The 14,072-nt window shown below is 36.8% G+C and overlaps 1 protein-coding gene across 4 annotated transcripts in view; it reads left to right on the top strand.

Moving 5' to 3' along the window:
* The window catches only part of ZEB2 (zinc finger E-box binding homeobox 2), a 135,993-nt gene that overhangs the window by 118,615 nt on the left and 3,306 nt on the right, over window positions 1-14,072 (top strand). For all 4 annotated transcript variants that reach the window (XM_053698272.1, XM_053698270.1, XM_053698273.1 and 1 more), the window contains 3 exons: window positions 217-325; window positions 1,274-3,249; window positions 4,547-4,727. In XM_053698272.1, coding sequence (XP_053554247.1) covers window positions 217-325; window positions 1,274-3,249; window positions 4,547-4,727 — 2,266 coding nt within the window. The remainder of the gene's footprint in view (window positions 1-216; window positions 326-1,273; window positions 3,250-4,546; window positions 4,728-14,072) is intronic.

The raw sequence follows: 14,072 nt of genomic DNA, 5'->3' as shown, positions 1-14,072 counted from the left end.
TGTGTAATTATAAAATGTTTTAATGAATTAGAGCATTCTGTTATAGTATTAGAATGTCTCATATATTGCAGTGAACACCAAAAACGCTTTATTTATCAATACACTTCATTCATTACACGTGTGACTTTGTATAAATCCACAACATATATTAAGACTACATTTGTGTGTTCATCTTATTTGAAGCACAAAATCATGACAGTTACTTTTTTCACACAGCACCAAATGTTGACCCAGGGAGCCGGCAATCGCAAGTTCAAATGCACAGAATGTGGTAAAGCCTTCAAATACAAACACCATCTGAAGGAACACCTGCGAATTCACAGTGGTAAGTATCCAAGGTGCTGGCGTAGTCATTTGCATTTTGTTTAATTAGCTGAGTTTTTAGGATTGTTTAGTTTGCTGTGCTCAGAAACAAGTTTATGATATAAACTGTATGACTATTACCTTTGTGTACTAAACACATCAAAATAGAAATCTGCTGAAATGTTTTCAAAATATATTGTTTAGTGAAGATATCTAAGGTGGCACTTACAAAAGTAATTTATTTATATGAAGTTCTTGATAATATTAACAAGAATAATCAAAATCATTTATTAGATGGACTAATGATCTATTAATTCTTTAGTATATTAATATGAATTTTGTTGTAATTTTGTATAAATTGTATATCACAGTTTGAGAATTTGCTAACAATTAATCCTCTTACTGCCAAACGCCAACCCATCTTATTTAAACTATCACCTCAATTAACTACTGCCAACAATTAACACCCATTATTCAATTATTAAACCTTATAATACAAGGAACCCCACTTTCAATTAACCACTTCAGCCTTATATTACAATTAATCCCCACATTCAGTTAACCACTTATCAATTCCATATCACTTTTAAGCCATTAATTAACCCCATAACACAATGCCACACACATACTACCCCCCACTATAGATTCTCAAAAATGTATATTTAATTATATTACTAATATATGGGTTGATTCTATTGCATTTGAAAAGCATATTAAACAAATTATTTAAATATATACATTGACTATAACTGAGAATTTGTAGAGGGGAAAAAAACAACTAACTGAAATGAAAACTGTGCCGTGGCTCCTTTAAAATCCTTCAATAGGCAATTATTGCTGTAAAATATTTGCACGCCATGCCATATGCAAATCAGAAATGCACAACAGGTGTAAACCTTTATATATTTCTTTCCTTTAACACATTAATCTCAATTATTATTAATCATAGCCTGATTCTATTTTATTCTAGGTGAAAAGCCATATGAGTGTCCAAACTGCAAGAAACGGTTCTCCCATTCTGGCTCCTACAGTTCACACATTAGCAGCAAGAAATGCATTGGCTTAATATCGGTAAACGGCAGGATGAGAAATAATATGAAGACGGGTTCCTCTCCTAACTCAGTATCCTCTTCCCCCACTAATTCAGCCATAACGCAATTGCGACACAAGCTGGAAAATGGTAAACCACTTGGCATGTCTGAGCAGTCAGGCTTGCTGAAAATCAAAACAGAATCACTAGATTACAATGATTATAAACTTCTGATGGCAGCCTCACATGGATTTAATGGGCCTCATCCATTCATGAATGGTGGTCTTGGAGCAACAAGTCCACTGGGAATTCACTCCTCTGCTCATAGTCCAATGCAGCACTTAGGTGTAGGGTTCGAATCATCACTGCTTGGATTCCCAGCTCTTAGCAGTAATTTAAGTGAAGTGCAGAAGGTTCTGGAAATTGTTGATAATACAGTTTCTAGACAGAAAAAGGAATGTATGTCTGAAGATATTCAAAAGTTGAAGGGCTATCATATGAAGGAAGCAGGATCTCAAGGAGAGGATCAAAGTGTTAATTCCCCTGGCATTCCACCAGTGGGTCTTCCAGTAGTAAGTCATAATGGTGCCACTAAAAGTATTATTGACTATACGTTAGAAAAAGTTAATGAAGCCAAAGCTTGTTTGCAGAGTTTGACGACGGATCCAAGGAGACAGTTTAGCAATATTAAGAAAGAAAAGCTACGTACTTTGATAGATTTAGTAAGTGAAGACAAGATGTTAGAGAGCCATAATATTTCCACTCCATATTCTTGTCAGTTTTGTAAGGAAAGTTTTCCTGGCCCCATTCCTTTGCATCAACATGAAAGATACTTATGTAAAATGAATGAAGAAATTAAAGCAGTTCTTCAGCCTAATGAAAATTTAATTCTCAACAAGCAAGGGATGTTTGCTGACAAACAAGCACTCCTGTTATCATCAGTACTTTCTGAGAAAGGAATGAGTAGCCCCATTCACCCATATAAGGACCACATGTCAGTACTTAAAGCATATTATGCTATGAACATGGAGCCCAACTCTGACGAACTACTGAAAATTTCCATAGCTGTTGGCCTTCCTCAGGAATTTGTGAAGGAATGGTTTGAACAAAGAAAAGTCTACCAATATGCAACTTCCAGGTCACCATCTCTGGAAAGGACCAGTGCTGAGGTGGCTCTGGCTACCACCATGAGCACTCCCACTAAAGACTCTTTATCAGCCAGATCTCCAATAAAGCCTGTGGACTCTATAACTTCACCATCTATAGCAGAACTACATAATCGGGTATCCAATTGTGATACACCTCTCAGGCTTACAAAATCTAGCCATTTTGCTAGTATTAAACCAGTTGTTGATAAATTGGACCACTCAAGGAGCAATACTCCATCTCCTTTAAATCTTTCTTCCACATCTTCTAAAAACTCCCATAGTAGTTCTTACACTCCAAACAGTTTCTCTTCTGAGGAGCTACAAGCTGAGCCTTTGGACTTATCTGTACCAAAACAAATGAAGGAATCCAAAAGTATTATTCACACAAAGAACAAAACAAAGCCCAATAACATTGCTGTTGATCATAACAGTGTTTCTTTATTATCTGAACATGTAGATGAGCCACTGAATTTGACTTACATCAAGAAGGAATTTTGTAATTCTAATATGGACAAAAGCACTAACCCACTATTTGGGTTGAATCCATTTAGTGGCAAACCTATGTACACAGCTCTTCCCCCGCAAAGCGCATTTCCACCAACCACTTTTATGCCTCCAGTACAAACGAGTATTCCTGGATTACGACATTATCCAGGACTTGATCAGATGAGCTTCCTACCACACATGGCCTATACTTACCAAACTGGAGCAGCTACTTTTGCTGATATGCAGCAGCGAAGAAAATATCAGCGGAAACCAGGATTTCAGGTATGCCTTTTACTTCTACCACAAATTTATATTTTACACAATTTAAAATGCTGCTTTTCAATACTTTGTCTCAGATTTCTTTTTGTTGTTATTACCAGGAATAGTATTACATTTTTTATATATATATTTATTTATATCCAGCAATGTATACAAATATACAAATTACATATCATTACGCTAAGCAGGGCAAAAATATCTTACAGCATGCAGAAAAAAAGAAGGTCAAACACATTTATATAAACAGTGATAATCAATAGCTTATTCTGATGTAGTATTTTCTGCGTTCTGCTGGAGATTCAGTGGCTATCACTCCTATAATGTTTGTAAACATTGTTGGGGTTTTTATATTTTAAACTCAGCAAAACTAGGCAACAACTAACAAAAACAGAGAGTAGAGATCATTCTGTAATACAGATATAGAAACTAAACTTATACGAGATCTCAATATTTACCAAACGTTTACAGTGCTTTTTTCCTTTTCCTTTCTTAATCTCTATTTTTCTGAATGCTCCACATTTGGTACAGAAAAAAAGCAAAATAGCCATAGACGGCATAGTTAGATAACATAAAAATGCAAATTATTAGAGCAAGTTTACAGCATGTCAAAAGACACAGAGTGAGTATCTTTCTAACACAAATTCCATTTTTTATGTCAGCATATTAACACACAAAAAAAGAAAAACTTAAACGATCTGTAGCTTCTTATCATACGAGTAAGCACTAATCGACAAGATACTATTATTATATGTCACATGAAACATTAATTAGTTTTGTCTATATTTAAAAACCTAGAAATAAAGAAAAAGAACACCCCAGGCCCGCTCTCTCCATCCCTCCTCATTTGTCTATCCTTCTGCCCATTCCAGAGGTAGTATTACATTTAATGCACTGGCTTATGAATTAACTTGTTGTGAAAGTGTAATGTGGTTTTTATTTGGATCATGACAAAAATAAATGTAAAGAAAAGCAATAATTCATGAATCCACGTTTAGTATTATCTAATGCTGAATGTATGTGGTCAAAGAACATTGATAAAAACCTCCCTTTTAAATTACAAAACTAAATATAATGCTTTAGGCATAAACTTAAATGGATTGCATAATAACATATTGCATCTGATCATAAAATTCAATTACAGGATGTTTTAGATAGGGAAAAAATGGAAATCAATGCATCTGATAAAATTAATATGTTAACATTGAAATAATATATAATTAATGATGGCACAGTTATTTTTATTATTTTAGGAAACTGATCTATGCTAATAAAACATTAATGCTGTTCTGTTGTATCACAGGGTGAAATGCTTGATGGAACAGCAGATTACATGTCAGGCCTTGATGATATGACAGATTCTGACTCCTGTCTGTCCAGAAAAAAGATTAAAAAGACAGAAAGTGGCATGTATGCATGTGACTTATGTGATAAGACATTCCAAAAAAGCAGTTCCCTTCTGAGGCATAAATATGAACACACAGGTATGTATCATTTCATCTTTTGTTTTTTTAATCATTTTCTTTTTTATGCATTTTGAGTCTACCAATATACGTTGTGGTCTATGACAATTGACTTCCCATAATGCAGTATGTTTCATTCCTTACCACTGTCATTTTTGTCTGACTGCTGACACAGCAGGTGCATTTTCACATAGCCTCTAGATACAAATCAGGCACGGCTGGCATTTCACATTATTTTTGCTCACTTTGAGGTCGATTCATAAAATGCAAACAATTTAAATCTAGATTTGCTTCTCTCATTACAGTGTTAAACATAAAAGTAGTTATGGCTTTAGCACCTCAGTTTATAATATTTAAAGTAATGAAATATCCTGTCACACAATAGCATGTGTGCTTTTATGTCAAAAATAATGTTTTAAAAACCTTCATTAGTAAATGATGACTTGGAGTGATATTTAAGAATATAAACTGAAATAATTTCACCTTTCCTGCTTTATGCCGTGTTGTAGCCAATGATTCACATGTAAGAGTCATAAGACTGACAGCAATCATAAGACTAGGTTCTATAATGTCATTATAAAGTGATGTATTGTGTACATTATTGCTGGCCTAATCAGTTGCATAAAGGAATCTAACTTCTTAAGCTGTGGCACAAACATTCCTTTGTAAGCAGCACTCCACCCTTTCCCAGTATCGAAAAGTTACCTTGGCATCAGTGCTCTTCTCTGCCACCAGCAATGTGCGGCATAATTGTGTAGACGTCTTGATTGGCCAGACAAAATGAAATTATTTTGGGAGGGTGGAAATTGGGATTATTTATGCATGAATAAATGGGCACCGTTTTGAGCTTTTAGACTTATATTTTTTCGAAACATAAACTTTTAAAATAACATTACATAACATTGGTTCCATATTCTGCTAGGAGAATTGTATTTTTTTTCATTAAAAATCATACAATTATGAAATATTCACATAAAATACACATACTATAGCAATGGTTTGTTTAATAGTAATATTGTGGACATCTACGAAAGGCGCAAGAAGCATGCCCAAATGTTTTGTTTAGTGTTCATATAAACTTTATTACCAAACTCAAGACTATTTAACATTATGAATTAGCAAGTATATATTTGTTGCAATTAAATACATATGTATAGCATACAGCACATTAGATTGTTGATCTAAAATAGAATGATTTAAAGGGACACTAAACCCAAATTTTTCTTTAATGATTCAGATAAAGCATGCAATTTTAAGCAACTTTCTAATTTACTCCTATTATCAATTTCTCTTTGTTTTCTTGCTATCTTTATTTAAAAAGCTCAGATATTTTAGAGCAGGGATGCCCACACTTTTTTGTGTAGGGATCTACTTTTCAAATGACCAGCTCAACGAGATCTACCCACTAAAAATCGTCCGGCTCCTAAGCTTACATTCCTGCTTTTTTAAGTAAAGATACCAAGAGAATAAAGAAAAAGTAAAAGTAAATTAGAAAGTTGTTTAAAATTGCATGTTCTATATATGAGTCATGAAAAAAAAATGTTTGTTTCATATCCCTTTAAGGTTGTATGATTTAGCAACACATGGATGTGCAAAAGCATAAAGATACAACAGATTAATCCTGACAAAAGTAGCACTGACTTTAATTTGGGTTAACAGGAGCAACCCCTTGTGCCATGTTACAAAACACTGGATTCAAATTACTGCCACTAATGACCTGTCCCTTCACTCACTGCGGTAGATAAAGCGGTATCCCTAGCAACCATACTCTACTCACGCCCCAGTATTGAGATTGCGTAACTTGACCACACAGACTCAACAAGACTTCCACCCAACCTCACAATTATATATATATATATATATATATATATATATACACACACACACACACACTGTATTTATATGCATATACTCTATACATTTTGGTTATTGAAAGCAAATGAAATCCAAAGAAGGGTTGAATAGTTGCCTTTGGGCCTGAGAATCCTCCTCTGTCACAGAGTCTCACCCACTTTAGGCCCAATAGTCCTATTTCTGCTGAGGAGCACTAACTAACCCAAGAGCCAGTCACACAGAAATGTAAGCACCATGTGTTACACACAGTGCAGGGTGATCACACAGCAGGATCGCTGACAGACTTGCATTTAGTGTATTGTAGGAAGTGTTACTGACCATTACTAGAGGATCTCACTATCCCTCTAACCAGGCTGTACCCAGCTCCTCCCACCAGCAGCAGCAGTGTTTACTGAAGCATTTTTGTTCTTTGTAAAGAGGGAACTTAGTTCCCCTGCAAAAATAGTGCAGGAACTCCGTTCCCATGTGTTCCTGACCGACTTGACCTCTGTGACCACATCATTTTGATCACATCAGACGCGATCTACCAGCAGCGCCTTCAGGATCTACTTGTAGATCCCGATCTACCTATTGGGCACCCCTGTTATAGAGTTTTGTTTATTTTGTAGTTTTTCATTTTAGTGCAGATAAAGAAAAAATAATACAGCACAATCATAGTAGGTTATCTTATTATAGACTCTTGGCCAGATTACAAGTGGCACTCTATTTAGCACTTTCGCTCAAGCGTAAACACCATCAGAAGTAAAGATTTTACACCTGTATTAAAAGTTGAAAGTAAAACTTTTGCAAGCAAGCAAAAACTGACGTGTGCTAACTTCAGGGCGGATATCGTGACCACACTAACTTATTCTCCCTATAGACTATAATGGAGAGTGGAGAAGAAAAAAACTAACACTTATCGCTCACTCGCTAACCGCACAGGAGTTATTAATATTTTACATACCGATGTTCTATTTTAAATATATATATATATATATACCAATATATCTTTTCACATAGATATATAGGTATAGATATATATTTCACATTAACATTATCAGATACATATAGAAATCTATATTTAAAAATAAAAAAAAATCTGGGTTGCGCGCTGTAGGTCTAACATGGTGTTGGATTAGCGCAAATGAAGATAAAGTTATCTTAAAGGGACACAAAACCCAAATGTTTTATGTCATGATTCAAATAAAACATACAGGCCTAGATTTAGAGTTCGGCGGTAGCCGTCAAAACCAGCGTTAGAGGCTCCTAACGCTGGTTTTGGGCGCCCGCTGGTATTTGGAGTCAGTCAGGAAAGGGTCTAACGCTCACTTTTCAGCCGCGACTTTTCCATACCGCAGATCCCCCTACGCCATTTGCGTAGCCTATCTTTTCAATGGGATCTTTCTAACGCTGGTATTTAGAGTCGTTTCTGCAGTGAGCGTTAGAGCTCTAACGACAAGATTCCAGCCGCCTGAAAATAGCAGGAGTTAAGAGCTTTCTGGCTAACGCCGGTTTCTAAAGCTCTTAACTACTGTACCCTAAAGTACACTAACACCCATAAACTACCTATGTACCCCTAAACCGAGGTCCCCCCACATCGCCGCCACTCGATTAAAATTTTTAACCCCTAATCTGCCGACCGCCACCTACGTTATACTTATGTACCCCTAATCTGCTGCCCCTAACACCGCCGACCCCTGTATTATATCTATTAACCCCTAACTTGCCCCCCACAACGTCGCCGCAAGCTACTTAAAATAATTAACCCCTAATCTTCCGACCGCAAATCGCCGCCACCTACGTTATCCCTATGTACCCCTAATCTGCTACCCCTAACATCGCCGACCCCTATGTTATATTTATTAACCCCTAATCTGCCCCCCACAACGTCGCCGACACCTACCTACACTTATTAACCCCTAATCTGCCGAGCGGACCTGAGCGCTACTATAATAAAGTTATTAACCCCTAATCCGCCTCACTAACCCTATCATAAATAGTATTAACCCCTAATCTGCCCTCCCTAACATCGCCGACACCTACCTTCAATTATTAACCCCTAATCTGCCGACCGGAGCTCACCGCTATTCTAATAAATGTATTAACCCCTAAAGCTAAGTCTAACCCTAACACTAACACCCCCCTAAGTTAAATATAATTTTTATCTAACGAAATAAATTAACTCTTATTAAATAAATAATTCCTATTTAAAGCTAAATACTTACCTGTAAAATACATCCTAATATAGCTACAATATAAATTATAATTATATTATAGCTATTTTAGGATTAATATTTATTTTACAGGCAACTTTGTAATTATTTTAACCAGGTACAATAGCTATTAAATAGTTAAGAACTATTTAATAGTTACCTAGTTAAAATAATTACAAATTTACCTGTAAAATAAATCCTAACCTAAGATATAATTAAACCTAACACTACCCTATCAATAAAATAATTAAATAAACTACCTACAATTACCTACAATTAACCTAACACTACACTATCAATAAATTAATTAAACACAATTGCTACAAATAAATAAAATTAAATAAACTATCTAAAGTACAAAAAATAAAAAAGAACTAAGTTACAGAAAATAATAAAATATTTACAAACATAAGAAAAATATTACAACAATTTTAAACTAATTACACCTACTCTAAGCCCCCTAATAAAATAACAAAGCCCCCCAAAATAAAAAATTCACTACCCTATTCTAAAATACAAATATTACAAGCTCTTTTACCTTACCAGCCCTGAACAGGGCCCTTTGCGGGGCATGCCCCAAGAATTTCAGCTCTTTTGCCTGTAAAAAAAAACATACAATACCCCCCCCCCCAACATTACAACCCACCACCCACATACCCCTAATCTAACCCAAACCCCCCTTAAATAAACCTAACACTACCCCCCTGATGATCTTCCTACCTTGTCTTCACCATGCCAGGTTCACCGATCCGTCCTGGCTCCAAGATCTTCATCCACCCCAAGCGGGGGCTAGACATCCACTGAAGAAGTCCAGAAGAGGGTCCAAAGTCTTCCTCCTATCCGGCAAGAAGAGGACATCCGGACCGGCAAACATCTTCTCCAAGCGGCATCTTCTATCTTCTTCCATCCGATGACGACCGGCTCCATCTTGAAGACCTCCAGCGCGGATCCATCCTCTTCTTCCGACGACTAGACGACGAATGACGGTTCCTTTAAGGGACGTCATCCAAGATGGCGTCCCTCGAATTCCGATTGGCTGATAGGATTCTATCAGCCAATCGGAATTAAGGTAGGAATTTTCTGATTGGCTGATGGAATCAGCCAATCAGAATCAAGTTCAATCCGATTGGCTGATCCAATCAGCCAATCAGATTGAGCTTGCATTCTATTGGCTGTTCCGATCAGCCAATAGAATGCGAGCTCAATCTGATTGGCTGATTGGATCAGCCAATCGGATTGAACTTGATTCTGATTGGCTGATTCCATCAGCCAATCAGAAAATTCCTACCTTAATTCCGATTGGCTGATAGAATCCTATCAGCCAATCGGAATTCGAGGGACGCCATCTTGGATGACGTCCCTTAAAGGAACCGTCATTCGTCGTCTAGTCGTCGGAAGAAGAGGATGGATCCGCGCTGGAGGTCTTCAAGATGGAGCCGGTCGTCATCGGATGGAAGAAGATAGAAGATGCCGCTTGGAGAAGATGTTTGCCGGTCCGGATGTCCTCTTCTTGCCGGATAGGAGGAAGACTTTGGACCCTCTTCTGGACTTCTTCAGTGGATGTCTAGCCCCCGCTTGGGGTGGATGAAGATCTTGGAGCCAGGACGGATCGGTGAACCTGGCATGGTGAAGACAAGGTAGGAAGATCATCAGGGGGGTAGTGTTAGGTTTATTTAAGGGGGGTTTGGGTTAGATTAGGGGTATGTGGGTGGTGGGTTGTAATGTTGGGGGGGGGGGTATTGTATGTTTTTTTTTACAGGCAAAAGAGCTGAAATTCTTGGGGCATGCCCCGCAAAGGGCCCTGTTCAGGGCTGGTAAGGTAAAAGAGCTTGTAATATTTGTATTTTAGAATAGGGTAGTGAATTTTTTATTTTGGGGGGCTTTGTTATTTTATTAGGGGGCTTAGAGTAGGTGTAATTAGTTTAAAATTGTTGTAATATTTTTCTTATGTTTGTAAATATTTTATTATTTTCTGTAACTTAGTTCTTTTTTATTTTTTGTACTTTAGATAGTTTATTTAATTTTATTTATTTGTAGCAATTGTGTTTAATTAATTTATTGATAGTGTAGTGTTAGGTTAATTGTAGGTAATTGTAGGTAGTTTATTTAATTATTTTATTGATAGGGTAGTGTTAGGTTTAATTATATCTTAGGTTAGGATTTATTTTACAGGTAAATTTGTAATTATTTTAACTAGGTAACTATTAAATAGTTCTTAACTATTTAATAGCTATTGTACCTGGTTAAAATAATTACAAAGTTGCCTGTAAAATAAATATTAATCCTAAAATAGCTATAATATAATTATAATTTATATTGTAGCTATATTAGGATGTATTTTACAGGTAAGTATTTAGCTTTAAATAGGAATTATTTATTTAATAAGAGTTAATTTATTTCGTTAGATAAAAATTATATTTAACTTAGGGGGGTGTTAGTGTTAGGGTTAGACTTAGCTTTAGGGGTTAATACATTTATTAGAATAGCGGTGAGCTCCGGTCGGCAGATTAGGGGTTAATAATTGAAGGTAGGTGTCGGCGATGTTAGGGAGGGCAGATTAGGGGTTAATACTATTTATGATAGGGTTAGTGAGGCGGATTAGGGGTTAATAACTTTATTATAGTAGCGCTCAGGTCCGCTCGGCAGATTAGGGGTTAATAAGTGTAGGTAGGTGTCGGCGACGTTGTGGGGGGCAGATTAGGGGTTAATAAATATAACATAGGGGTCGGCGATGTTAGGGCAGCAGATTAGGGGTACATAGGGATAACGTAGGTGGCGGCGGTTTACGGAGCGGCAGATTAGGGGTTAAAAGTGTAATGCAGGGGTCAGCGATAGCGGGGGCGGCAGATTAGGGGTTAATAAGTGTAAGGTTAGGGGTGTTTAGACTCGGGGTACATGTTAGGGTGTTAGGTGCAGACGTAGGAAGTGTTTCCCCATAGGAAACAATGGGGCTGCGTTAGGAGCTGAACGCTGCTTTTTTGCAGGTGTTAGGTTTTTTTTCAGCTCAAACAGCCCCATTGTTTCCTATGGGAGAATCGTGCACGAGCACGTTTTTGATGCCGGCCGCGTCCGTAAGCAACTCTGGTATCGAGAGTTGCATTTGCGGTAAAAATGCTCTACGCTCCTTTTTTGGAGCCTAACGCAGCATTTGTTTGAACTCTCGATACCAGAGTTAAATTTATGGTGCGGCCAGAAAAAAACCCGCGGAGCGTTAACAGCCCTTTTACCGCCGAACTCTAAATCTAGGCCACAGTTTTAAACAGCTTTCTAATGTACTTCTATTATCAAATTTTCTTTACTTTCTTGTTATCTTTAGTTGAAAAGCAGAAAGGTACGTTCAGGAGTGGGCACGTGTCTGCAGAACTATATGTCAGCAGTTTTACAACAATGTTATACATAAGCAAGAGCACTAGATGGCAGCACTGTTTCCTGGCGTGTAGTGCTACAGACATGTGCATGCTACCTATCTAGATATCTCTTCAACAAAGAATAACATGAGAACAAAGCAAATTTGATAATAGAAGTAAATTGGAAAGTTTTTTAAAATAGTATTCTCTATCTGAATCATGAAAGAAAAAAATTGTGTTTCATGTCCCTTGTTATATAAATATTAAATCTAAAATAAAATGTTGAAAAAATAATAATTAGTATAGTTACTGTAGAATATACATATATATTCTTTGATTTTTTTTTACAATTTTTAGTACATCTATAATAATGATTTACATTAAATATTAATATCTTTCAATATTTTATATTTAATAAATACATAACACCTTCATATAACTCATGTCGGGTTAGCGCACATGAATAATTAGTGTACTTCTGTCGGGTTTGCACATATAAGTCCGACAGGAGTAAACTAATTCTTCATGTGCACTAACCTGACATTCAGCTAGATTACGAGTTTTGCGTTATGAGTGAAAAAGCATTGTTATGCTTCTTAACAATGCTTTTTCCCTAATGCTGCTATTACAAGTCTTGCAGGTATAAGTGTACCGCACACCGCCACGCAACGTCAGTACCGCACTTTTAAAAAAAGTCCTTTTTCAATGGGACTCCCATAGCGCCGGTATTACAAGTTTGCCTGGGAGACCAAAATGCGAGCGTTACACCCTATAACCACAAGATTCCTACCGCCATCTAAAGTCAGTAGCTATGAGTTTTACGTTATAAAGCTGTAGCATAAAACTCATAACTAAAGTGTTAAAAAGTACACCCATAAACTACCTATTAAACTACCTATTAACCCCTAAACCGAGGCCCTCCCGCATCGCAAACACTATAATAAATTAATTAACCCCTAATCTGCCGCTCCGGACATCGCCGCCACTTAAAAAATGTATTAACCCCTATTAGGCCGCTCCCCGACATCGTCGCCGCTATAGGAAACTTAATAACCCCTAAACTTGCATTGCAAATACTATTTAAATATTATTAACCCCTAATATGCCGTCCGCCCACACTGCCGCTATAATAAACCTATTAACCCGTAAAGCGCCGCCCTCCCGCATCACTACATAAATATATTAACCCCTAAACCTAACCCTAACTTAACCCTAACCCTAACACCCCCTAACTTAAATATAATTAAAATAAATCTAAATAAAACTTACAATTATTACCTAAATAATACCTATTTAAAACTAAATACATACTTACCTGTAAAATAAAACCTAAGCTAGCTACAATATAACTAATAGTTACATTGTAGCTAGCTTAGGTTTTATTTTATAGGTAAGTATTTAGTTTTAAATAGGAATTATTTAGATAATAATTGTAAGTTTATTTAGATTTATTTTAATTATATTTAAATTAGGGGGTTAGGGTTTGACTCAGGCTTAGGGTTAGGTTTAGGGGTTAATATATTTATTTAGTGTTAGTGATGTGGGAGGCCAGAGGTTTAGGGGTTAATAACTTTAGTATAGTGGCGGCGACATTGGGGGCGGCAGATTAGGGGTTAATAACTGTAATGTCGGTGGCAGTGATACCGGGAGCAGCAGATTAGGGGTTAATAGTTTTATTTAGGTGGAGGCGATGTTAGGGGCAGCAGATTAGGAGTTAATAACATTATGTAGGTTGCAGCGATGTTAGGGGCAGCTGATTAGAGGTGTTTTTTTATGTTTATAAAGCAGCCGTTTTGATTAAAAACTTACCTCTCTTCTTTGCACAGCCAGAGCAGCTTCCCCCACCAGGATATCCTCTCTTCACACGTCATCAATGACTAATCCAGTTTCCTCCAATCATGGCTTTCCTCCCAGGGTTGTCATTGCCTGAGGCCATGCCGTGATTGGAGGAAGCTGGATTAGTCATTGATGAC

This window comes from Bombina bombina, chromosome 1 (assembly GCF_027579735.1).
Source record: "Bombina bombina isolate aBomBom1 chromosome 1, aBomBom1.pri, whole genome shotgun sequence".
Lineage (NCBI taxonomy): Eukaryota > Metazoa > Chordata > Amphibia > Anura > Bombinatoridae > Bombina > Bombina bombina.
The sequence above is the reverse complement of the archived record's forward strand: the minus strand, read 5'-3'. Positions and strand labels throughout refer to the sequence as shown.